A 27,008-nucleotide genomic window follows, 5' to 3' on the forward strand; every position below is an offset into this window, starting at 1 on the left:
TCAGGGCCTATACCCTGGGCTGCCAGCTCAATCCCTAGGGTGGGGCATGCATTCTCATCATTGATGTTTCTCTCTTGACCTCCTCCTTCTCTGAAATCAATAAAAATATATATTTAAAAAGTAATAAATGCCCTCTATTTTTTCTTTTCGCAAAAAGAGTAGTTTCATTAGTATAATGTAAGATCGCTGAGATTAGGTGGTGAGACATGAAGCTGGGGAAGAGATGCCTTGCGCCCCACCCCCCCATCCCCCCCATAAGAGAAACACAGTACTGACTGCCAGAATACAAGACACGCCCACCTTGGGCATCCCGCAGGGATCAAGGATTTGAGTGACTTTTGGGCCCTTACGGCCCCTGTAGCGTCCCTAGTTACCGTGCCCCTAGTAACCGCCCGCCCCAAGCAGGGAGCCCCTCCTGCTTCACCACCGGGCCAGCGGGGGCGCTCAGGCCTCCGCGGCGCGGTGATGGCAGCCTCTCCGCGCGCGGAGCTGGCGGCCTCCAGTGTCCAAGCCCCGGTAAATCCCAACACCCCAGCGCGGGCCGCCCAGGACGAGGACCCAGACTCTAGGCTTATAGGCTTAGAGGATCTGGCGGCCGTAGTGGCGGCCTTGGAGGAAGAGGAGGACGAAGAGGAGGAGGAACAGGAAGATGAAAAGAAGGCAGTGCAGCCGTCGCGGGCGATGGTAATGTGGGGGCGGGACGTGGGCTAGGACTGGGCTCTGGCTGGGTGCGGGCTGATGGCTGGTCCGCGTCCCCGCTGGGCTGAGCGACATGCTGACAAACGCTGCTCCCTGTCCAGATCGTCGGTAATACTGACCCACCACCTTCTCTATGTTCCCATAGAAATCAGTAAAACCGAGGCCTTAAAAAGTCGTAATTTTCACCAAAACGATTGTTGTAAGAATTTCTTGGGGAGCATTTTATTTTAGTCTAGAGCAATGGTTCTCAACCTTCCTAATGCCGCGACTCTTTAATACAGTTCCTCATGTTGTGGTGACCCCCAACCATAAAATTATTTTCTTTGCTACTTCATAACTGTAATTTTGCTACTGTTATGAATCGTAATGTAAATATCTGATATGCTATATGTGTTTTCCGATGGTCGCGACCCACAGGTTGAGAACCGCTGGTTTAGAGCGTGCAGAACCTTACTCTTTATGCTCCAGTATTTGTCAGAAGTAGATATTCCCTTTTCTTTTTAACTTGGGGAGGTCTGATTTACCTACCCCACAGATGATAACCCCTAAGATTCAGGTGAATCAACTGTGCTATCAGAGGTGTGTTTTATTGTCATTTTAAGGTCTTGGTTATTAGTGCATCTTAACACGATACATGAGAAGCGATGTTTAAAACCATTGAGTTCAGTGGCTAGATCAGACAGATAGAGTTCAGCATCCAGAGAAGCAAGTTACTGAGGACCCATTATTTCCAAAAGGGCACTTTTCAGTGTTACATGTGTCGTGAACACCTGTCCACCAGTTAGAGGGCTGAGTCTGCCATCTGCTCTATTCCTTTAAAAATTAGAAACCTTGACTCCGCAGATATAAACCTCCTTACCCCTGTTAAAGATTCTTAACACCATTTTTTTCAAGCCTCTCAGATACAAAAAGAAAAAGCATTGTGGTATGGGGCTAATAGAAATCACTGAATATTTTGAATTGTAATCTCTTTAATCTACACTAACACTGTTAATGAGAAAATCTGTAGCAACATCTTTCATGGTCATAGCAACCACTAAGCCATAATTAAATTAGTTAAAATTTAAGCTGATGCCTGATAGATGAAAAAGAGTAACCGTTATTTGAAGAGTAGGTGTGGGAAAACATTCCAGACAGAGGGAACAAGCATATGCAGAGGTCCTAAGATAGGAAAATGAAGAGCTTTGGGTGATTAAGGATCTGAAAGAAAGCCAGCAAGAGTGGAAAAGAGGGGAATAATGAGTGAGGGGAGATGAACTTGGAGAGCTAAGCAGGGCCTAAACATTCAGGGCCTTGTAGACCTAGGTAAGGAGTTGTTTATTGTAGGTGCATTGGGAGGTCCTTGAAGACTTTTAAAAGATCTGACATGTTCCTATTTACATTTTTTAAAAATGACTCTGATGACTCTGTGGAGAACTTCTGACAAAGTAGAAGTAAGGGAATAGTTAGGAGGCTGTGCAGTAATTTCAGAAGCCATAGGTGATGGCTGGACCTAGAGTCCGGAGGAGATGGCAAGAAGTGGACAGATTTCTCCAGAATGGATCGGAATTACTGTTAAAGAATGAAAGTGAAGGCCAAGGAAGAGGAAGAAATAAAGAATGCTTACTCTCAGGTTTCTGGTTTGAGAAGCTGCAAGGAAGGCAGTGCCATTTACTGAACTGGGGACAACTTTGGGAGGAATGGATGTAGAGGCTGGGTGGTTTTCAGTGTTGTTTTTTTTGTGTGTGTCTGTTTTTTTATTGTTGATCCTATTACAGATCCTCCTCCCCCATTTCTTCCTCTTTGCCCTCCTCTAAGGTTTTAGTGTTGAACATGGTAACTTTGAGATATCTGTGAAACTACCAAGTGGAAATATGTAGGAAGCAGCTGAGCCTATGAAAGTGTAGTTCTGTAGGGTCTGAGCTGGAGATACCTATCTGGGAGTTTTCAGCATTTTTGAAACAATAGGAATGGATAAAGTCACTTAGGGAGAGTGCAGAAAAAGAAGGGGTCTTGTATAGAACTTTTTTTTTTAAATTTCAGAGAGAAAGGGAGATACAGAAACATCAATGATGAAAGAGAATCACTGATCAGCTGCCTCCTGCATGCTCCCCCCACCAGGGACCGAGCCCACAACCCGGGTGTGTGCCCTGACCAGGAATCGAACCATGACCTCCTGGTTCACAGGTTGACACTCAACCACTGATTCACACCAACTGGGCTAGAACACTTTAAAAACCTCATTTAACAGTTAGATAGATAAAAAGGAGACTAAAGGGATTAAGGACCAGCTACAGTGGTAGGATCACCACAAGAGTGTGGAAGTCCCCGTTTATTGGTTTTAATGATGAGGGAAAGTGTCAGATATTGCTAAAGAGAAGGGACATTTCATCCTGAAGCAGGAGGAAAAGAGAAAAGTGGCACAAAAGCAGGCAGTTTTATAGATGAGAAGATGAGGGAACTTTCCTCTGATAGTTTCTGGTTTCTTTAAGAAATAAAAGAGTTGGGGAGTGGGGGTGGGAGCAGGTAGAAGAACAAGGGAAAGGTAAGCAGTATTGCTAGGGGAGTGTGAGAGGCAGGTGCCAAACAGATCAAGTAGTCAATAGAGATTGCTCAGTTTTTAATTTAGTATTAGTACTCACAAAGCATTCTTTTTTAAAAAAAGTTATATTTTTATTAGATAAGTAATACATGAGCGCATTCTCCTTTTATTTTTTTTTAATATATTTTTTATTGATTTCAGAGAGGAAGGGAGAGGGAGAGATAGAAACATCAATGATGAGAAAGAGTCATTGATCGGCTGCCTCCTGCATGCCCCCCATGGGGGCGAGCCCGCAACCCAGGCATGTGCCCTTGACTTGAATCGAACCTGGGACCCTTCAGTCCGCAGGCCGACGCTCTATCCACTGAGCCAAACCAGCTAGGGCCATTCTCCTTTTAAAATTTCAAATGTTACAGATAAGGCTTGGGCCCTTTTACTCTCTCCTCCCAAAGAAAGTCTGAGTCCCTCCTCCCTACCCACTGGTAGCCACTGTTTTGAAGCTGATATATATGTATTCTTCTGAGCTTTTTCCTGTCTCCTGTGTACACCCTTGAAGCATTTGGTAGCATTTTATGTATACATATTGTTCTGAAACTTGCTTTTTACTCTTATCATTTATTGCCGGTTTACCCAGGTTACTATATGTAGATCTGCCTTATTCCTTACAAATCCTTTCAATGAAAAAGAAAATTTAGTAAAAATTCCAGAATTGCAAATGATACTAGATAGACTATACCACAAATAATTATGAGTGCTGATCACTAATGAAGCACATGTGCATGTGCTGGAAGGAGCATCATCTAAATGGGTCAAGCCAACCTAGGGAAGATTATCCTCTAATCTAGTGGCTGCATGCACAACATTCACAAAAAGCTGGACAATTAAAGGGAAAGGGTGCTATTTTAGGCTCTTGGAAAATAATGTCCTTGGTCTAGGTCAGTGGTCGGCAAACTGTGGCTCGGCAAACCGCGGCTCGCGAGCCACATGCGGGCGCGCACGTACAGTGCGATTGAAACTTCGTGGCCCGTGGGTAGAAGTTGGTATTTTGTGGAAGAGCCGGTATTTTGTGGAAGAGCCACACTGAAGGGGCCAAAGAGCCGCATGTGGCTCATGAGCCGTGGTTTGCCGACCACGGGTCTAGGTTATTTGACCTACTAAAATGTTTTCTTCTGTGTGAAGACAAAGATTAAATTAAAGTTAGAATTCGCTTATTAATCATTCATCTGTTTTAGGTAAAACACCATGGGAGTAATATATCTGAAAAGTTAAGTATTAAGAGTATTAAACAGGAAAAAGGCGTGCCCACCCCTGCACGTGTTGCTTCTCTCCCCTTGTGAGACAGCCCGGCAGGTGCTTCTCCTCTAATAAAGCCTGTAGTCCTGGTTTAAAAAAAAAAAAAAAAAAAAAAGAGTATTAAACAGAAATGGGACAGATACTGTTAAAAGTCAGTGTATAAATATCAGACCTGCCACCACTCTCCAGAAGCTACTCATCCTTCAGTATCTTTGCAGTTTTTCCAGGACCAAATAAATTTTACCCTTTAATGGAAAATGACTATTATGAAAGCCTTCTTTTAAAGGGTGTTCTTTTTTTTTTTTTTTAAATATATTTTATTGATTTTTTTTTTACAGAGAGGAAGGGAGAGGGATAGAGAGTTAGAAACATCGATGAGAGAGAAACATTGATCAGCTGCCTCCTACACACCCCCTACTGGGGATGTGCTCGCAACCAAGGTACATGCCCTTGACTGGAATCGAACCTGGGACCCTTCAGTCCACAGGCTGACGCTCTATCCATTGAGCCAAACCGGTCAGGGCTAAAGGGTGTTCTAAAGGAACGAATGGAGAGAACCTGCATGCTTTTTTCTAAAAACAGTTCTTTGGAATATCTTCCTTCTTTTAGTTAGTTTTTTAAGAAATAAGCCCTTTTCTTTTTTTTTTTTTTTTTTTCCTGTTCATCAGATTATTTATTCACTTGATTTTTAGATTCACTTGTTGATAAATGCGTATTTGTTGTTCATAATTTGTATCTTTACCTTTTTCTTCTTCTTCCTCTTCTTCCCTTTTCTTAATACTTAGTAGAATATAACTCTTTAGAGCAGCCAGTATTTCTTAGGATGATTCTGTTCCTTTTTTTTTTTTCCAGAGAGGTAGCGAGAGTGAGAGATAGATAGAAACATTAATGATGATTGAGAACCATTGTTTGGCTGCCTCCTGCACGCCCACTACTGGGGATTGAGCCTGCAACCCAGGCATGTGCCATTGACCGGCATTGAACCCAGGACCCTTGAGTCTGCAGGCCGACTCTCTATCCACTGAGCCAAACCAGCTAGGGCTGACCCAGTTCTTTGTGAGGAAATATCTCTCCTCTTAATGGAAATATAATATTTTTTTAGCTGTAGAGTCATTCTTCCAATGAATATTTATTAACCCTCTGCCATTAGCCAGGTGCTTTTCTGGGCACTGGGGACACCGCCATGAACAAAGCAGACAAAACCTTGTCTTTGTGATACTGACTTTGTGGAAGAGTTAGGCATACAATACACAAGTAAAGATATGTAGAATGACTGTTGGTGGTGAGTACTTATGAGAAAAAAAGAAACAGGGAGGCTGACAATGAGTGGGTGGAGAGGTTATAATTTCAAATAGGGTAGCCTTGGTGGGGCGATGACATTTGAATAGAGGCCACGAGGTGATTTTGCTGATTCTGTGAGCATTAGAAAAACTCAGACTGAAACCAGCCACAGCTGCTGCTCAGGGGAAGAACCACTGCAGGGGTGACTCAAGTAGACAAGTGGACAGAGAACTAACAGGAAGGAATAGGTCTTCTTCCTCCTCTAGCCCTGTTGTCTCCCCCTAGCCCCACTTTAGGCAGAGTCTACCTGGGATCAGCTGGCAAAGCAGAAACATGGTTTACAGACTCCTGTCCTCAGCATCACCCAGCAGGGTGTAGAAGGGTGGCATTGGAGCTGACAGGCAATAGTTTAACACTGGGCATACTTACTTCAAGTATTATAAAGTTGATGTTCAAAAGATTAGTGCCCATGTCACATGGCTAAGAAGTGCAGAACCTAGGCTTGAACACAAGAATTTGACACTATATCTCTAATCTTTCTCCTAAGCCATAAAAATTCTCCAAATTGAAAAGGTACCAACTTCTAGCCAAGAAGTAGACTAGAAATGAAAACCACCTCCTGCTTGCCCTAACCTTCCTTTTTAGGCTTGCTTCCCAAAATCGCTTTATACATTTTACTCTCCTCTGATCCTGCAGCTGTGTGCACCTTACACTCCACCATGCCCCTCATCCCCATGGCTTTTGTTAATGTCCTTTTCTTTGTCTGCAGTACCTTTTCCCTCTTTCCCCCTATACTCTATCTGATCCTCCAGATTCTTCCATTCTTTGACTCAGCTTAAATATCACTTCCTCCAGGAAGCCTTCTGGAGTTACTTTACAAACTCAAACCAAACAAAAGCTCTCTTCATTTGGATACCCTTATCACTTGGTATTTGTATTTCTTTTTTTTTAAAATTTTTTAAAAAATATATTTTATTGATTTTTTACAGAGAGGAAGGGAAAGGGACAGAGAGTTAGAAACATTGATGGGAGAGAAACATTGATCAGCTGCCTCCTGCACACCTCCTACTGGGGATGTGCCCGCAACCAAGGTACATGCCCTTGACCGGAATCGAACCCGGGACCCTCTTGTCCGCAGGCCGAAGCTCTATCCACTGAGCCAAACCGGTTAGGGCATTGTATTTCTAATGACCACTTTCTACTTCATATTAGTTCTCCTCTCACTGCTTATTTAAACGTTGGTGTTGGCCAACATTTCCATCCTCAGGTTTTTGGGGTTTTTGTCGTATTGCCCACACTCTCCTCAGGCAGCCTCATTCATATGCAAGGCTGCACCTGCCACTTCTGTGATATTGGTGGCTCCCATATCTTCATCTCCAGCCCAGCCTCCTTACCAGGTCTCCAGATAAATTTACCCACCTGTTTCCTGGACATTCACCTGCCCTACTACCCCTTAAACTCAGTGTGTCTAAGAGAGATTAGTTTTCTTTTCCTAAAACACTCTCCTCCTCGATGTTCCCTATATTGATGAATGGCAGCAGCAGCAGCAGCATCTACCCAGACAGGCAGCACTCCAAACAGAAGTCTTCGATTTGTTGCCCACAATACAGGCCATCACTGAGTTGATGATTCAGCCTCCTAAATCTACCAAGGCAGCCGCCTTGGTGCTGCTTCCTTAATTCTGCCCTTAATATCTCTAACTTGGACCTTGGCATTAGCTCATTAACTGCTGTTATCTTTCTTCCTTCATTTTCACTCTATTTGCTACTGGAAGAATCCTTCCGAGCACTACTGATCATGGCACTCCTCTGCTCACATCCTTCAAGGCTCCTGTTGCCTGGTTGAAGCTCTTGACGTGCCTTTTTCACCTTGTTTCCCACCCTCCCCCGTGCTCCATCCCGTTCTCACTAGCCCCAGACTGTTTACCTCTCTGAGCATACCATGCCTGTTCCTTCCTCATGTGGCTAAAAACCCCTTCCTACGGTGTGTCTTTGGAGCCCAACACTTGGGATTTGGATTAAATCCCACCTCTACTACTTACTGGTGTGTGACTGCAAGCAGGTCACCTAAATCCTCTGAGCCTCAGTTTCCTTATCAAGAACAGAGTACCTGCCAGTTGCATCATCATGCAGTAACATATGATTAATGTTCTGGCACTGTGCCTCAGACTTCTTTGTTTTTCACTGCTTCCCTAATCTGACAAGCTTTGTCCTTATCTAACATTGTCTCCATCTGGTGCACCCTTGTTTTTTTTTTGTTTTGTTTTTTTTGTGTTTTTTTTTTTATATATATTCTTGGTGTTTTTAATTGCAAGCAACAGAAACACTGGCTCATTTGAGAAGGATATTGACACCTCCAGGGTCGCTAGTTGTAAGTATAAATGAAATCCAAGCTCTCAAGCTGTTTGTCTTCCAGCTGGTCTCTGGAGCTGTGTATTCCATGGGACATTCTACTATTTCATAAAGCCAGCCACTTCTGGTTATTGGGGTCCACAACAGGGCTAGCCAATCCGACATCCAGTTTCCTCTTTCTCTAAAGTTAGTCCCTTGGTCAGATGCTGTTATGGACTGTGTCTCCCCCACCCCCCAAATTCACATGTGGAACCCCTGCCCACCAATGTGATGGTATCTGGTGCACCCTTGTAAATTCTGTTTCTTCTTTTCCCCGTGGTCAGAATTAGGCATTCTTTCTCTGAGCTCTTATGGTAACTGATATTGTGACATACATGGGAGCAGCTCACAGGCAGGAATCAGCAGTTCTGTCTCCTTCAAAGTCTGCTGCCCATTATTTATGTACACATCCTCAGCTAAACTCACTGAAGCTTCTAGAACAGCGGTTCTCAACCTGTGGGTTGAGACCCCTTTGGGGGTCAAACGACCCTTTCACAGGGGTCACTGAAGACCATCGGAAAACACACATATAATTACATATTGTTTTGTGATTAATCACTATGCTTTAATTATGTTCAATTTGTAACAATGAAATTGGGGGTCATCACAACGTGAGGAACTATTAAAGGGTCGCGGCATTAGGAAGGTTGAGAACCACTGTTCTAGAAGGTGGAGTGTTTGATTTGTATCTTTAAGCAGCTAGAATATGCTGGGTGTCCTTAAGAATTTAATGAATGAGGAAGTTAACAAAGTACTCATTTCCACAGCTAAGAAAGTAATGATGAGGAGCACATATAGAAACAGGAGAAGGTATCAAAAAATTCTCTTGAGTTGTATGACAATAAAGCAATTCTTTGAGTCACAGATTTGTTGGTAAATTTCTGCACACCAGCTCTACTGAAAAACATTTGTTTTCCTTCATTCATTTTCTCTGTTAGCCCAAGTAGTACAATACTGGTCTCCTGTACACTGTTTAAAAACTCATAACTTTTTTTTTTTTTTTAAATATATTTTATTGATTTTTTACAGAGAGGAAAGGAGAGAGATAGAGAGCCAGAAACATCGGTGAGAGAGAAACATCAATCAGCTGCCTCCTGCACATCCCCCACTGGGGAAGTGCCCACAACCCAGGTACATGCCCTTGACCGGAATCGAACCTGGGACCCTTCAGTCCGCAGGCCAACGCTCTATCCACTGAGCCAAACCGGTTTCGGCAAAACTCATAACTTTTATATACAAGTGACTCTTCTGCATTTTCCCATTGGGAGAAGCTACTCAGATTTATTTCCTAGTGTCTTATCAGATTGAGTCTATAACTTTCTAAGGCAAATACTCTTTTTTTATTCTGAGTATATTTCAGGCAATAGGCTAAATTTAAGACCATAGTCAGCAGACTTTTATGCATAGTATCATAAATAACTTTATTTCTCAACTGAGAAAATATTAAATTTCTATATGTATGGAGAAAGTGGAGTTTTACCTCTATAGTTGCTTCAATTAAAAGAACTCTAAGATGTATATGAAAAGAGTTAGGGGAGCCCTAGCTGGTTTGGCTCAGTGGATAGAGCGTTGGCCTGCAGACTGAAGGGTTCCGGGTTCGATTCTGATCAAGGGTACATGCCTGCATTGTGGGCTTGATCCCCAGTAGGGGGCGTGCAGGAGGCAGCCGATCAGTGATTCTCATCATTGATGTTTCTATCTCTCTCTCCCTTTCCCTTCCTCTCTGAAATCAATAAAAATAATTTTAAAAAAAAGAAAAAAAAAGAGTTAGGGGAAAGATCGGTCAGACTCTTCCAGGCATGACCTATATATAGAATAACTACACTCTGTGTAGTTACAATGCTATACTGTACTATTCTTGTTCTCTTTGCTCTCCCAAAGTCCCTGTCACTCAGGACTTTGTTACAACTGCTCTTTGTTGCTCCCAGGAGCGGCTGTTCTGAAACTACGGCCCATCCCCTTCCAACCCTCCTACTTCCTATGAGGTCTCCCCTGCACATCCAGGAGGGCTTCTTCCTGGGTTCTTGATGAGCCAATGAGACTTTGTTCCCTCCACTCTCCTGCCCCCCTTGCCCATTCCCCTCTCTTCTCCACTGGTGCACCCTTGTGGCCCATACTGTAGGAGCCAAGCTCCGGGTGTTGGGCTGTGGTAAGAGGAACTGGTTCTTCTTCATTTCAGTTATCACTTACAACTCCAACAGAGGGTCTTTATTAAGGATAGTTTGGTTCTATCCTATTATAGTGTATGGGTTAGTACATGATCTGGGAATCTAACCATCCTTTATAAAAAGGATCAAATAGTATTTATTTTCTGGCAACTTGATTTCTTTCTTGTTCTCAATAAAATGTGAGAGGGAAATGTACATAGCTCACAAGTAAGAAGCAGCATTGGGAATTAGTGTCAAATTTATTTGTCTTTTAATTCCAAATACCATATAACAGGCTTTTCCCTCCCATCAGACTGACTTTAACATCATTTCCGGGGTGAATAACCTAACATACATGAACTATGAGGCCCCTGTGGACTTTTCTGATATTTACCACTCTAATGAAGAATATTTCAGGAAACTAGAAGAGCTGAAGACTGCCCACATGGAAACTATGGCAAAGTTAGAGAAAATGTACCAGAATAAATTAAATTTAAAGAAAGTACAGCCAGTGATCATCAGGGACGAAGCTTCCAGTGTCTCTTCCATGTAAGTTTGTACATAATCTTATTTGTGGACTGTAAAATAAAACGTATACTTAAAAGTGCAGAACAAGCCCTGGCTGGTGTGGCTCAGTTGGTTGGGCATCGTCTCACATACTGAAGAGTTGCTGGTTTGATTCCCAGTCAGGGTACATGCCCAGGTTTCGGGCTCAATCGCCTGACGGGGGCATGTAAGAGGCAGCTGATTGATGCTGCACTCTCACATGAATATTTCTCTCTCTCTAAAAATAAATTTAAAAATCTTAAAAGAATAAAGTACAGAACAAAATTATTTCAGAATATTTTCTCTCAAATATCCCTTTGTACTTGTAATTATATATGGAGGTGCAATTTTATTCAAAATGTTTACTGGCTTATCAACCTACCAGGTGGCTTCTTGCTTTGAGGGTCATTAGGTGGCCATTTGGTCTTTTCTTTCTGACCTATCGTTCATACAACTGTAGACATGTACCAGAATATTTTTAAATGATGAATATTAAAAATTTAAAAGACCTTTATAATATGTGAATTAACATGAGCTTATTAAAGATATAGTATAAATTGTTTAGAACTAAAAGATAAATCTGATTAAGTTTTCAAAATAGTCTTTAATTTCAAGACCTATTTCTGTGATAAACTGGCTTATTTTGAAACTTGAGGCAAGTCCCTTAACTCATCCTGTGGGTCAGCACTGATTGCATATCTCCTGCGTGTCAGACCTTGCGTGGACACTAGGAAGTCAAAACTGAGATGCCCTCAAGGATCTCAAAGACTAGCTGAGCATGAAAAATTGCAATACAACATTATAGAGACAAGAAAAAGCAGTTGATCGTGTCAGAGTGTCAGTGGAGGGACACAGGAAGGAATTTTCTACTGAAGTCATATCTGGGTTCAGTCTTAGGGGTGTGTGTAGCTGCAGCAAATGTAGGAAGCAAGGAGTGGCCTTCTAGGCAGCCGAAACCATGTGTGCAAAGGCATGGCGGCATGAGGAATGGTGTGTGTGAGGAACTTCATGTGATTGGATGTGATGTAAAATGGTGATGGGGGTAGGGAAAAGTGAGAGGTGAAACTGGAAAGCTAGGCAGGGGCTAATATTAAAGGACTCTGTAATCTGTATTTGACTTCATAACAATGACAAATCATGGGAAAGTTTCAAGAAGGAGAGTGACATGATCAGATGTATATTTTAAAACGGTGTCTATGGAAAACATGTGGAGAATTCAATTCAGAGGTTAGACACAAGAAGCCTCAACTGTCTCATATTCCTCCCTTATAAAATAAGGGAGTCAGAGTAGATAATTTATAGGCATTTTCCAGCTCTATCCTAAATAAAAGTGATAATTTTTACAAGCCGTATCCAGCTCCTATCTTAAATCTGATTATACCTTTTAAAAAATATATATATGTATATATTTTATTGATTTCAGAGAGGGAGGGAGAAGAGAGCGATAGAAACAATGATGAGAAAGAATCATGGATTGGCTGCAGCCTGCATGCCCCCTGTTAGGGTCAAGCCCACAATCTGGGGATCGAACCATGACCTCCTGGTTCATAGGTCTGATGCTCAACCACTGAACCACACCATTCGGGTTAATTGATTATACCTTGATATAAGAAAATATCTAATTCTTAATTCTTATATTTGGTCACACACAACTGAAAGTGTAACCTAACCTAAATTATTCTTCTCACTTAGGTGTGTATCAGAAAAGAACTATCACCCTATCTCGTTAATCACATCACTTTCAGAACCTGATTTAGGTCATTCTTCCTCCTTGATTGTGTCTTCCTCTGAAGATGAGCTGCCCAACTTAGAAAAAGACTATCCTGAGAAAAGCAGAATGATGACCTATGCCAAGGAGCTCATCAACAACATGTGGACCAACTTTTCTGTTAAAGATTACATTCAGTGTGAAGGTGCTGACTTCCCAGCAATTAAAAAAACAGGGAAGAAAGCAAAAGAATGGGTGCCAAAGATTACAGTACCTGAGCCTTTTCAAATGATGATTAGAGAACAGAAGAAAAAAGAAGAGAACATGAAATATAAATCAGATATTGAAATGGTACACAAACTGCTCAAAAAACAAGAAGATTCAGAGTGTAAGAAAAAATTCCGAGCCAACCCAGTTCCAGAATTTGTCTTTTCCCCCCTTTATCATGACATAGTCAAGGAAAATGAAGAACGAAGGAGGATTATGAAGGAGAAAAACAAAGAAGCACTTTTGGCCTCACAAAAGCCATTTAAGTTTATTGCAAGGGAGGAACAGAAGCGAGCAATCCGGGAAAAGCAGCTGAGAGACTTTATTAAGTCTAAAAAGAAAACAAATCGATTTAAAGCCAGACCTATACCTCGATCTACTTATGGTTCAACTACCAATAACAGGTTAAAAGAAGAAGAGCTCTTTAGAAACATTAAGACACAGCTGAGAGCCCAAGAACTTTTACTGAATTCATCCCCTCCGCCTTATAGTCCACCTCACAGAAGTTTTGCTGCAAGGAAGCCCAAAGCTCCCAGACAGGCTGAACAGTTGAAGTATAAGTGCAAGTCTAGGAGCCCGATTGCTGATTTTGGAGAACCTCCTGAGAGATATCAGAAGCACCTCCCAGAACAGAAAAGTCCAAAAATCCTTTTAGTTTACAAACCATCTGATCTTCATGCAGCCTCACATGCATCCACTAAAAGAGAGAAAAATTTGGCAGATAATAAAGCAGAGGAAGAAAATTTGAAAGAAGCACATTGGGCTTATCAGTCTCTAAGGCACAAGTCACCAGGAAGAAGTCCAAATGCAAAGCGTGTGCCTTATAACTGCAGCCCTCCAATGCCCACAGTATCTTCCAGAGGAAGAGAACAAGCCACCAGGTAAATAACTAGGCTACTGCATTGACTGACCTATGATTGCTAAAATAGTGTACATGACATTATTAATTTTATGTTGGTGAATTTAAAAGTATGAAGAAATTATTATATCTGGTAATATATTTTACTTTATAATATAGAACATTTTGCAAAAGTGTGTGCTAAGAAATGTAATTTCCATTTTATGACTCCTTGGGAATAGAAAAGGTTAGAGTTGGCTTATTGATTTCCAAGTTCACAAGTCAGATCCTTCTCAAAAGGTTGCCTTTTTTCAGCCTTTGAGTTATCCTGTGTTAAATCTTTGCTAAGCAACATTCTCATTGGCTTAAAGCGAATTAAGCCTTAGTTTGTTGCCCTCAGGAGATCACTTGAGGAAAAGAAAATGTTGGAAGAAGAGAGAACTCGGATCCTAACTAAGCAGAAACAAAGAATGAAAGAATTGCAGAAACTCCTGACAACCCGGACTAAGGCTTATGACTCACATCAAAGTTTAGCTCAAATATCTAAATCCAGAATAAAATCTCTCAGGTATCATGAAAGAATCCTGAACCTCTAGGCCATTGGTTTTCAAACTTTTTAAAAATCAAGTTACCAATATATGAACAAATTAAGAAGAATATTAGTGTTTTAGTTTCTGGATTCAAGTTATTATCAGTTACTTATACTTAATACACACACACACACACACACACATTCTCTCATTCACCTCATGATGAGAACCAACATATATATGTATACACACCTGATAGTGAGGACCATGAAGCTATGTTATTGAACAGAAATGTTTTATATTGTGGCTATAGTTAATATCTTATATTGGCATTTTAACTCTTTTTCTTTATATTATTTTTGATTGCACAATATACTAGTAATATTGAGAAAAATATTGAGGCACAGATATAAAGCTTTTTCAACAACTTGTCATGTAATGTCAGAATATTCTTCAACAAACAGATATGTAAAAGATTTTTGTTCTAAGATTTACATGAAGTCTGATAGCACAGATTAACACTGGTGTTAAGTAATATCAATTATGTGAAAGTGTCGATTAACAGGTGTGTTAATGTTTAGTGGTATGGGTTGCATTTTTTCAGTTTTAATAAAAATAAATAAAAATATTCATAGAACCCCTTTACAGAACACTGGAATTCTGCAGAATAAAGTTTGAAAACCAATGTTCCAGAGGAACATTTTTATGTTGCAAATAAACATTAAAATGTTTAAGTAGGAAAATAACTCCCCCAAAGCTGGGTAAGTAATATTTATTAATTTTTAATCTGACCTATAATATTCCCCCAAATCTATATTTCCTTTTAATTAGAGGCCCAGTGCAATCCAGGACCCCACCCTGGCTGGGGAGGGCTCCAGGGCGCGTTCGGCCTGACTCACCAGTCCTGATCTGCTGGACCCCAGCAGCAAGCTAACCTATCAGTTGGAGCATCTGCCCCCTGGTGGTCAGTGCGTGTCATAGCAACTGGTTGAAGGGTAAAACTAACGGTCAGACACTTACCATATTAATTAGGCTTTTATTATATAGGATTCCTTATAATGTCTGTCAGTGTCAGACATTATAAGGAATATAGCTCCTTATATCAATTCATTGGTAGAAGGAGCTTAATTTGATGAACTTGAGCAAAAATATTCCTTAGAAATATTCATTCATCCTTAAAAAGTAAACTGGATTTTTAATAATACCAACTTGTATATAATTAAACATAGTTATAATTTTATAGTATAATTATTTTCTCTAATCCATGAAATCTTATCATCTTGGTAGAGTATATTTTACATAGAGAAATAGCATAGTTTAATTCATTATTGGATCTTGCCCAAATATTAAGTACACTTACTGTGAATTTATGTACTTGATTCCTATTTTTCTATATATATTATAGTCCCATACACCTCATTTCTCCTCATCCCATTTAATTAACTTTGCCACCAACCTACAGCAGTTCTCATTTAAGGGACTAAAGAAGAACAAGTTCTTATTTTAAAAAAAAAACTTCTTAAAAAGAACATACCTATTTGGGACCAAATTTTTTTGGTTTTATACATTTACATATGAGATAAGAGGACATTCGTTCATTCATCTTTTCAGGCCAATTTGAAGCCCTGTAAAACATTATGTCTTGAAGATTTCAGAACCTTCAGAGTACAAAGACTGCTCCCAGGATGTAAAATGTGTGCTCTCAGAACCTAGAATTTTTAAAAAATATATATTTCATTTATTTCTTCACAAAGAGGAAGGGAGAGGGATAGAGAGCTAGAAACATCGATAAGAGAGAAACATCGATCAGCTGCCTCCTGCACACCCCCTACTGGGGATGTGCCTGCAACCAAGGTACGTGCCCCTGACCGGAATTGAACCCGGGACCCTTCAGTCCACAGGCTGACAGTCTATCCACTGAGCCAAACCAGTTAGGGCAGAACCTAGAATTTTTATTCCATATTCCATAAAAATTTACCAGTCTAGAAAAGGAATGGTGGTCAACTGTAAATTGTGCTCATAATTTAATTTCTAATTTGCCATCTAAGCTAAAATGTTATATATGCAAGTTCTTATTTCTTTTTAAAATTCCACTCCTTTTATTTAATTTTAGAAAGAGTGAAAAGGAAAGGATGAGAGAATACCGACGAGAACTAGAAGAAATAGAAGAAAAATTAAAACACAGGCCACTACTATTTCAAAGAGTTGCTCAGGTTGTGTTTGTTGGAATTTAAGAGCTCCTGTCAGTTGTTGTGTGTGTTTTTTTTTAAACATATACAGCTCTTAACTTACAGTCCATTTTTCTTATGTGCTATATAATGTACTAAGACATATTGTTTCTGTGACAGCTTCATCAAGCCAGTCAAGTAAGTAATTTTGCCAAAATCTAAGACTGAATTTTGTTGATGAGGCACGTAAGCTTAATAAAGAACATACTACTGATCAAACCTTTTCGAAAGTATAGTTCCACAACACGTTTTTAATGGCTGGTGTTTATTTCATACCAGCTTGGCCAAATATTAAGTTAAGGCTTCATAATATGATTTGGAGGTCTTTGAAGAATTAAAAAATGAAACAAAATGGCTAATTGAATCAGATTTATTTCTGCCAGTGGGTTTGTTTGCTTGTTTTTGTTTTTTGGGGGGATATAATTGACATACAGCACTGAATAAGGTTAAGGTGTACGACATAATGACTTGACATGCATAAATTAAAAAATTATTCCACAGTAAGTTTAATTAACATCCATCACCTCCTATACTTACCCCCAATTGTTTTTCCTTGTGATGAGAACTTTTAGGTTTATATATCCATACTTTCAAATACCCCATACATAGTTACCATGTTGTATATTACATCCCCGGTATGTAACTGGAAATTTGTACCTTTTGACCACCTTCATCCAGTTCCTCCTGGTAACCACAAATCTGATCTCTTTATTTTTTTAAATTTTAGATTCCGCATATAAGTGAGATCATACAATATTTGTTTTTCTGTCTGACTTATTTCACTTAGTATAACGCCTTCAAAGTCCACTGCAAATGGCAGGATTTCCTTCTTTTTATGGATGGATAGTATTCTATTGTGTATATATGCCACATTTTCTTTATCCATTCATCTTTTTTTTTTTTTGATATATTTTATTGATTTTTTACAGAGAGGAAGGGAGAGAGATAGTTAGAAACATCGATGAGAGAGAAACATCAATCAGCTGCCTCCTGCACATCTCCTACTGGGGATGTGCCCGCAACCCAGGTACATGCCCTTGATCGGAATCGAACCTGGGACCTTTCAGTCCGCAGGCCGATGCTCTATCCACTGAGCCAAACCGGTTCCGGCTATCCATTCATCTTTCAATGGACTCTTAAGTTGTTTCCTTTCTTGGCTATTGTAAATAATGCTGCAATGAATGTGGGGAGCAGATATCTCTTTGAGGTAGTGATTTTGTTTTCTTTAGATATATACCCAGAAGTTAGATTGCTGGATCATATAGTTTTATTTTTAATTTTTTGAGAAACCTCTATACTATTTACCTAATGACTGTACTTATGTACATTCCTACCAATAGTGCACAGGGCTTCCGTTTTCGCCACATCCTCATTAGCATTTATCTCTTGTCTTTTCAATAGCTATTTTAACCAGGGTGAGGTATCTCATTGTGAAATATCACCTAATGATTTGCATTTCCCTATGATTAGTCATGTTGAGCACCTTTTCATGTACCTGTTGAGCCATTTGAATATCTTCTTTGGAAAAATGCCTACCCAGTCCTTTGCCAGCTTTTAAATTGGATTAGTTGGGTGTTTTGTTTTGTTTTGTTTTGTTTTGTTTTGTGTTTGCTATTGATTTGTATGAGTACTTTATATATTTTGAATATTAATTCCTTATCAGATATATGATTTGCAAATATTTTTTCCCATTTGTAGGTTGCCTTTTCATTTTGTTGATTGGTGTTTTTGTTTTTTTAAAATATATTTTTTATTGATTTCAGAGAGGAAAAGAGAGATAGAAACATCAATGATGAGAGAGAATCACTGATTGGCTGCCTCCTGCACGCCCCCTACTGGGGATGGAGCCCACAACCCGGGCATGTGCCCTTGACTGGAATCGAACCTGGGACCCTTTGGTCCGCAGGCTGATGCTCTATCCACTGAGCCAAACCAGCCAGGGCAATTGGTGTTTTTTTAAGTGAGTTATAATTTTCAATCTTATCTATAATTACTGAAAGGATCTTCTTTTTATCAGAAAAACTAAATTTTCACTCAGTTTTACAGTCTTTCCATTAAGAGAAATTTGTCAATTTCAGATCATCTTTTCCTTAGTACTCATAAGGGAGAGGTTCCTAGGGGTGACATAGCTTAACAATAGATAATCACTGGAGGCTACAGGTCATTGAGGACAAGGGGCATGTATTATGGGCTAATCTACATATTATAATCTCTCAAAGTTATGGGAACCCTTTACTTACTGATTTGGATATAATTTTATGTAGTGCTTGTCATTTTAAGGGGTGGGTTTCTTTTAACATCTCAGTTTCAACTTTAGGGGGGAAAATCATAAGCTGTTTTATATTGCTCAGTGTAAAGTGATTGACTTTGGCTCAAAGCAGCTAACTGCATGTTTTTAATGTCCTCTTATCTGGTGGGTATTGAACCAGATTTCCCACTGGCATCTTATATTCATCTTGCCCCAAACTAGATCCTCCTCTTTGATTTTCTGTTTTAGTTGGACTACTATTTAGGATGACCGGGAACCACTGTTGCCCCCACATTCAATTGTCACTGAGAGAGCTGACAAATTTTATCCCTGTGTAATTTTTGGATCTTTCTCCATTCTTATGATGATATGCCAGGGTGAAACCTATCTGAGTTAATATAACGGTTTGACTCGTTTGCCTGTCCTGTTCTTTGCAAAGCCACCCATTATATCTTTATTTTGCCGTTCTCATTCCCTTGCAAAAATATCAACCCTGGATAGGTAGTTAATAACCCTTGATAACGGTGACAATCATGCATTCACCGAACCATTCGTTCTCATTGTCAGTGAATGGTATCAAGAGGTCTTGTCATTGACTTCTCAATAAAATTCTACAAGCTTGTTAGTCCTATATTGCAGAGGAAGAAACTGAAGTTCAAAGAAGAGCCCTAGCCAGTTTGGCTCACTGGATAGAGCGTTGGCCTGGGGACTCAAGGGTCCCAGGTTCGGTTCCGGTCAAGGGCATGTACCTTGGTTGCGGGCACATCCCCAGTGGGGAGTGTGCAGGAGGCAGCTGATCGATGCTTCTCTCTCATCGATGTTTCTAACTCTCTATTCCTCTCCCTTCCTCTCTGTAAAAAAATCAATAAAATATATATTTTTAAAAAAGTTCAAAGAAGGTAAGTAATTCATAAAATTTACAGTTATTAAATAATGGAACTGGGATTGGAACCCAAATCAATCTGCTTCCAAACACTTACCACTGAACTGTCCTGCTTTCTCTCAGAAGATAAACCACCTTAACATGGTATACAGAATCCTCTATGACCTGACCCGGTTAACCTCTTTATTTAATCTACCACTGTGCTCCCCCTCATGTCAAACTTTATACACCCTTTTACTCTCAGGCCATACCAGACTACTAGTTCCAAAAATCTTTATTCATGCTGTTTCTGTATAAGTACCGCGCGCTAACCGATTGCGCCACTGGAGCTCCTCATGCTGTTTCTGAACATCCTTAGAGCCTCTTCCTATCTTTCCTCCTACTCTTTCAAGTCTCAGTGTAAAATCACTTCTTGCAATGTTTCCCCTGCTTGGGTTGGTGCCCTTTCCTCTGTTTATTTTATTTTATTTTATTACCTTTTGCATACCTTTCTCTTTGCTCCTACCACGTTGTGTGGAAATTATTTTAATGATCTCTCTTCCCTTCCAACTAGTAACTTTTTAAAAAAATATTTTTATTGATTTCAGAGAGGAAGGGAGAGAAAGACAGAAACATCAATGATAGGAGAGAATCATTGATCTGCTGCCTCCTGCACGCCCCACACTGGAGATCAAGCCCACAACCCGGGTATGGGTCCGACTGGGAATGAACCTGGACCTTCTGTTCATAGCCCTTCGCTCAAACACTGAGCTGGTCTGTTTTTTATTTTGTTTTAAATATGTTTTTATTGATTTCAGAAAGAGGAAGGAGAGAGAGAGAGAGAGAGAGAGAGAGAGAGAGAGAGACATCAGTGATTAGAGAGAATCATCGATCTGCTGCCTCCTGCATGCCCCCCACTGGGGATCGAACCTGTCCCTACCAGGAATCGAATCCAACTGTGATCTCCTGGTTCATGGGTCTATATTCAACCACTGAGCCACACCGGCTGGGCAACTAGTTAATTTTAAAGGGAGTGATCAAACCTTTGTAATCCCGACACCTAGGACAACATCATGCACAGAGATGTTAATAAACACTTGTTGAACCAAAACTGAACAGTTATGATCAAATTAGCCATTTTGACCTGTCATTTTCTTTCTGGGATTAGCCCAGGCTGAGAGCATTACCCTGATGAATTAGTGATGAGTCTCAACATTAACAAGCAGTTTTGCCCTGTTGTGTAATTGTGAATTCCCACTGTTTCTAAGCACCAGAGAAAATGTGGCAAAACAAGTGGTGAGTATGAAATTAAACCCATAGATAAATTTTAAACATTGAAAACTAGGTTAGTTTCATAGCTGATATTTCTTCTATCAGCATATGCCCTCACATATGCTGTTCCCTTTGCCTAAAATAACTTTCGTGTATACCCCCTACCTTCCATGAGGACTTGTCACAAAATGAGTACTTAGTAATTATTAAATAAATGAAAGAATTACTATAAACCAAACTTACAGTTATAAAAATTATAAAAAATAAGCATTTTTTCATTCATTCTAGGTGCTGATAGACAAACTTTCATCACTTGTTATTTTGATTTCATGAAAGAGACAATTTTTTTACAGTATGTTTAATAGTAAAATAAACAATTATGAATCTATTTTAACTGTTCCTTTTATCTCTTTATTATAATTCTTTTCCATGGTGAAATGCAAGGGGTAAATCTTTGTTTTAATGAACAATTACACACTATTCACCTTGATATAAAATATTAAAAGGTATTTCCTTATACAGAATGACTGGCAGTGCTCACTATTGCTTTAGTTTTGTTAACAGAAATTAGTACGTTTTTCTTGCAGTCTATTTTGCTGTGACTGTTGGTGCTAGTTAACAGTTGTTATGTAATAAATTCACTCACAACTTTAAGCATTACCCATTTGTAAGTGTTAATTGTGGTCTTGCTGCTATTGAATTATCCCAACAGTAGGCCTATGATCCAGTACAGAACAAACCATGTTATCCTGTTTCTTGGAAATTACAGCTTGCTGAGTAGATGTTAAATTGAATTTTAAAGCAGATTTAGGTGAAGGTTTATAAACACTAACTTTGATTAGTATTTTAATCTATTTTGCTTAAATCAGAATATGCCATTCTTTTTAAAAAATATATATTTTTATTTCAGAGAGGAAAAGAGAGATAGAAACATCATTGATGATAGAGAATCATTAGTCCACTGCCTCCTGCATGTCCCACACTGGGGATCGAGCCCCCAACCCAGAATTGAACCTGGTACCCTTCAGTCTGCAGGCTGATGTTCTATCCACTGAGCCAAACTGGCTAGGGCAGAACATGCCATTCTTAATGCATTCAGTTAGGTTTGGGATTTCTTTACAGTCTTTGGAGCACAGTTCTCATCTTCATACTTTGCCGTGCCTTTCAGTTCCCCCAAGGCTGGTCTGTTGGCATTCAGAGCCTCTGGATGCTTGTTCACTTTCTTTTCTAAAAAGTGTTATTCACCGTAAGTGCATTTTAGCAGCAGTTACAGTGTTCCTTTTTCAGTTTTCCAGAGTGTCAGAAAATGCACTGCTGATAGTTTTATCCATTATAACCAGTCTTTACTATTTTGATTTCTCCCATAGAACATTAGACTCCATGATCCCTCATTAACTGTAGTACCTGGATTGGGCAGATATCGGGCAAGAGCATTGCTGAAGTCAGGCTTTAGGCTACCTTCAAACTCCAGGATGACCCCTACCATTTAGATTAAAGCAGCATGGTGGAGTGGAAAAGACCCAGGAAAGGGTCAAGAGACTTGGTTCTACTGCTTACCATTCTTGTGGACCTTAAGCAAACTGCTTAAACTCAGTGAGGGTGACGGGAACATCTTGGTTTCTTTATTTGTTAAATTGGGGGGTGAGACTGGGTGCCACTAGAATCGGGCCGTTCCTAGTCATTTTGCTTTTGTTGGAGGTCCAGATGGCAATTCTTGGCCCTAGCTCATATCCACTCATAGGAGCTGAACGCAGACTAACGCCAAAGCCCTAATGCAAACCCCAGTTATCTTGTGGCTCCGTAAAGCCTGCGGTCTCAGGAACTGTGACAACTTCGACTTGCTTCCAGTATGAGAGGGTCATCATAATTCCCACAGATCCCAAAGCCAGGAAGTAACTTTCTGGAGATTTGAACCCCGTTCTAAATTCATGTGTTTTTTTTTTTTTTCTGTATCTATTGCTTCCTCCACAGAGTAAAGATAACAGCACTGATGATTGTATTATCTGTGATGGAGTAGAGATATGGCTTATAAAAAGCAGAAATTACAGTAGGCACATAAAAACCCTCTGAAAACCATCACATGAACTACTTTTTTTGTTTTGTTTTGTTTGTTAATCCTCACCTGAGGACATCCCTCCATTTACCTTTAGAGAGAGTGGAAGGAAAGGAGAGACATAGAGAGAGAAACATTGGTGTGAGAGAGACACTTCGACTGGTTGCCTCCTATACCCACCCCAAACAGGGCTGGGGATCAAGCATGCAACCGAGGTATTTGCCTCTGACTGGAATCGGACCCGGAACCTTTCGGTCCACGGGCTGATGCTCCATCCACTGAGCCCAAACAGCTAGGCCTCATATGAACTTATTTTCTTACTGATTTTTCCAGATATCCTTAAGCAGTCATAAAATAGGCACAGTGTAAAGAATAATTATATATCAAAATTCAAGTGGCCACCACCCAGGTTAACAAACAGAGCACTGCCAGCACCTCAGACCCGACGCGCCTCTCCCGGGTCAAACCCTCTCCCTCTTCCGTGGAGGTAACCACCATTCTAAATTTTGAGATAGGCATTTGCTTGTTTTTCTTTGCAGTTTACCACCTATGATTTATCCCTACATATAGTTTAGTTTTGCCTGTCTGGGGCCTTTTTGTAAATGAATCATATATATAATATATATATTATATACACATAAACACACTCTTGTATTTTGTTTCTTTTGCTCAGTATTATGTTTGTGAGATCCATCCATGTTGTGGTGTATAACTAGAGTTCATTTTCATTGCTTTATTTTACTCTTTTGTATAAATAGACTACAACTTATTTATCCATCCTACTTTGATATTTAGGTTGTTTCCAGTTTGGGGTTGTTACAAACAGTACTATTCTGAACATTTTTATACATGTCTCCTGGGGCACATGTAGTTTCTCTGGGTATATACCTAGGAATGGAATTGCTGGTCAGAAGGGATGCATATTTTCAGCCAACTGTGATTATTGAGCTTAATTTTCACTGGAGCTTTTAGCACATACATTTTTAATGGAAAGTTAAAGTCTTTTGTTCTCATCTAAAAAGGTTTGTCTTTCCTATAGAAAAATGCAAGAATGGCAGCAGAAAAGCATTATTCTAACACCCTAAAAGCACTAGGAATATCTGATGAGTTTGTTTCAAAGAAAGGCCAAAGTGGAAAAATATTTGAGTCCTTCAGCAATCAAGAGATGAAAAGTTTCACTGAAGAGAAAGAAAGGTAACGTATATAAAATGTCTGAATGGTATACCTCTGAAAAAATTCTTACTTGCAAGAAAGTAAAAATTCTGTTCTATAAGATTTTAAAATGAACTTTACCTAATGAAATACATGTGAACTGTTGTGAAACATATTGATATTTTGATATTTTTTGACACATTCAAATATTACATGGTGATGAAATATCTTGTTTTTAAGCAGAATAATTTAAGTTCTGACTGGCATAAATAATGAAAATAACAACATGCTGTCAAGCGAAGTTTAAAGAGTAAACCAAGTTTTGAAATAAATGAGTTCTCAGAGGAATATTTACTTTCCCAATTGGCACTTTTATAGGGTTTTCTTGATAAACTGGAGCTCATACACTTGAGGAAGACTAACTTCATGATGACATACATTGCAAAGGGTTTGTTTACCTTTAAACAAATCATTTTTCCTTTGAAAGATTGATACATTTTCCCCTCTAGCTTTAATGAAGAAGAAAATATAGAAGAAAGAGAGAATGGGGAAGAAAATTATTTTACTGAAACCAACAGCCGGGATTCTTGTAAGGAAAATGAAGCCGAAGCCGAAGAAGAAAGTGGAGAAGAGAAATCTGTTGAAGAATGAAGCAGAATCAGCAGGGCCTCCTTTCTGTGCCTGTGCTGTTATTTGCAGCATCCGGTATTAGCAGCTTTGCTTGTTTGGTTAGGAACATGGATGGGAAGGAACCCTTCTGATGTGTGCAGGGCTCTTTAGCAAAGTTATTTGTAGCCAAAAAGGCAAATCCAGCTGATTAGTCATTTAGTCCGAGTAAGGCTTTGCCTATTCAGTTTTTTAAATTGCTACATGTGCTCTGTTTGCAACTTTGCTCTTACTTGTATTTTTTAAAAGCAGTTGAGAATCAACAGCTGTCACAAACTGATTAGTTATTATGTAATTATTTTTTGGTAGAAAAAAATGGCTTAGCATTGAGAGCAAAGTATTGTCCTTTGGTGATTTGTTTAAAGAAAAATTTCTAGAAAGCATGACTCAATACATATTTTAAAATTGTACTGTTTGCCCATTCTTTTCCTCTGGAATACATCTCACAAAATGAACCCCCACAGTTGTTTTACTAGTTAAGTTTATCTGAACCATTTTTATTTTTATTTAATTTTTAAAATCTGGACCATTTTTTAAAAGTAATAAAATATAGAAAAAAATAGGTACTTGCAAATTTACATTTATTTCTGCACTGAAAGTTTATTAAATTATCCACCCTATTATCAGTTTTTTCTTTTTTATCTCTAGTTTTATTCTAAATTATTTTTGACATAGAAATTATTAGAAGTTTTTATACATATTTTTTAACCTTGTGTATTATGACAGATATAAATCATTATAGCATTCTGAATTATAATCTTAATAAATATCAAACTGGTTTTAAATGAGATGAAATTGTGCATAATAACTTGTCCAAGGCAAGTCTCCAAAGTAATTCAGGCTTATCCTTTAATATTAGAACCAGAATGTTCAATTTTTTACATATTATTGCAGACACACTTTTGTCTTTCTGAGAATGATGTTAATTTGATTTTATGACTATCATTTTTCCTCTATAAGAAAATTTTTTGTTGTAAAAATTTAAACCAGTCATAAAGATGTGATAGAGTGAGACATTTTCTTTTATAAAAATAATCAACTTATAAAGAGTATTAACTAATAAAGGTGTATAATAGCAGTCTTTACCTACTGGAAATTTATACTTTAAATGAAGAAATAAGGTGATTTTTCCTAATTAAGGGCAAATGTTTATTTGCTATTCCTTTTTTATAGTTTGTGTTAAACTATTTGCCACTACCATTAGATTGTAAACTCCTTGAGGGTTGGCATCATTTTAAAATCCATCTTTGTATTCCTTTAATATTTTGCACAAGATTGTGCATATCATAGGTACTTAATAAAGGTTCTGGATGAGTAAGTAGATGAATATGTTTTTATTTTATTAAATTTATTGGGGTGATATTGGTCAACATGAACATATAGGTTTCAGGTATGAATATGTTTTTTAATTATACTTATAGTTACTTTAAAATAAGTACACATGGGATTAAAAACATTTCCCTTCCAACTTATTGAGAACCTGTGAAACACAATTCATAAATTGTAATTTTTTTTGTGTGGAAGAATATTTATTTGGTAAATCACAGAGGTAGAAAAAGTAATTCCTAGAAGAAAGAGGCTTAGGAAACTAGTTCTAGAGGTAAAGGGAGGGCCCCTGGAGCTTGGAAGCAAGGAAGCTAATGGTAATGTGCCTGGAGCCAGAGGATGAGGAGGGGGAGAAAGGGAAAGGTACGGGCATGATCCCCGGAAGGAGAGCACCCACAAATTGTAATATTTTAATGTGGCTTACTCTCAAGGATTTGCTCCTCATCCATCTCTTCTCGGATTCATGGGGAGAGCGAAGGACTTGGTTTCAGAAGCAATGTTCAGTTTTCTTTAAAAATGGTAATAGTACCCATCCTGAGTGGCTATAGGAAGGATTAGATGTGTGGAAAAGCTCTTTGCAAACTAGGCTATTCAAATGACAGTGTCAGAGGACAGACTATTCCTGAAAAAACATTTAACTTTCTGCACCTTTTGAAAAATGAACTACAAAGTGATTTAAATATTATTTTGTTAGAAATAATATGTGATCCACTTTTTGAAGAGAGTGATCTGGTAAATACAGAGCCAAACTTAGAAGATACTGGTAATTTCAAGTAATTCTATGCAAAATCATTTTTTTTTTTTTAGAAAGCTATTAAATTGACAACTGAAAGATTTCTTTAGTGTGTGGCATTTTACAATAGAGGAGATAAAAGTTGAGAAGAAAAAGAATAAAATCTGGTGTATATAACTGTCAAAAATCAAGGAATAATATGCATGCTTATATTCAAGTCTGAAAAGATGGTAATGTAAAAAAATGGT

The 27,008-nt window shown here is 39.0% G+C and overlaps 1 protein-coding gene across 2 annotated transcripts; it reads left to right on the plus strand.

The window, feature by feature from the left end:
* Positions 1-442: 442 nt before the first annotated feature.
* FAM161A (FAM161 centrosomal protein A) lies at positions 443-26,019 on the plus strand. Of its 2 annotated transcripts, XM_036334418.1 has the most exons (6): positions 443-684; positions 10,645-10,880; positions 12,570-13,733; positions 16,334-16,433; positions 23,923-24,077; positions 24,545-26,019. In XM_036334418.1, the coding sequence occupies exons 1-6, from the start codon at positions 466-468 to the stop codon at positions 24,684-24,686; spliced, it is 2,016 nt and encodes a 671-aa protein (XP_036190311.1). In that variant the 5' UTR covers positions 443-465; the 3' UTR covers positions 24,687-26,019. The 2 variants fall into 2 exon arrangements, 1 of the variants encoding a protein (XP_036190311.1); XR_004971825.1 differs by lacking the exon at positions 16,334-16,433 and having other exon boundaries at positions 24,545-24,679.
* The last annotated feature ends 989 nt before the right edge of the window (positions 26,020-27,008 follow it).

This window comes from Myotis myotis, unplaced genomic scaffold, assembly GCF_014108235.1.
Source record: "Myotis myotis isolate mMyoMyo1 unplaced genomic scaffold, mMyoMyo1.p scaffold_m19_p_14, whole genome shotgun sequence".
Taxonomy (NCBI): Eukaryota; Metazoa; Chordata; class Mammalia; order Chiroptera; family Vespertilionidae; genus Myotis; species Myotis myotis.

Bases quoted from the DNA above. Each gene is read 5' to 3' on its own strand.
- FAM161A (XM_036334418.1), top strand. From the start codon at position 466: ATGGCAGCCTCTCCGCGCGCGGAGCTGGCGGCCTCCAGTGTCCAAGCC. The intron at 685-10,644 runs GTAATGTGGGGG...CCCTCCCATCAG, and splicing joins TGCAGCCGTCGCGGGCGATG to ACTGACTTTAACATCATTTC. The intron at 10,881-12,569 runs GTAAGTTTGTAC...CTTCTCACTTAG, and splicing joins GCTTCCAGTGTCTCTTCCAT to GTGTGTATCAGAAAAGAACT.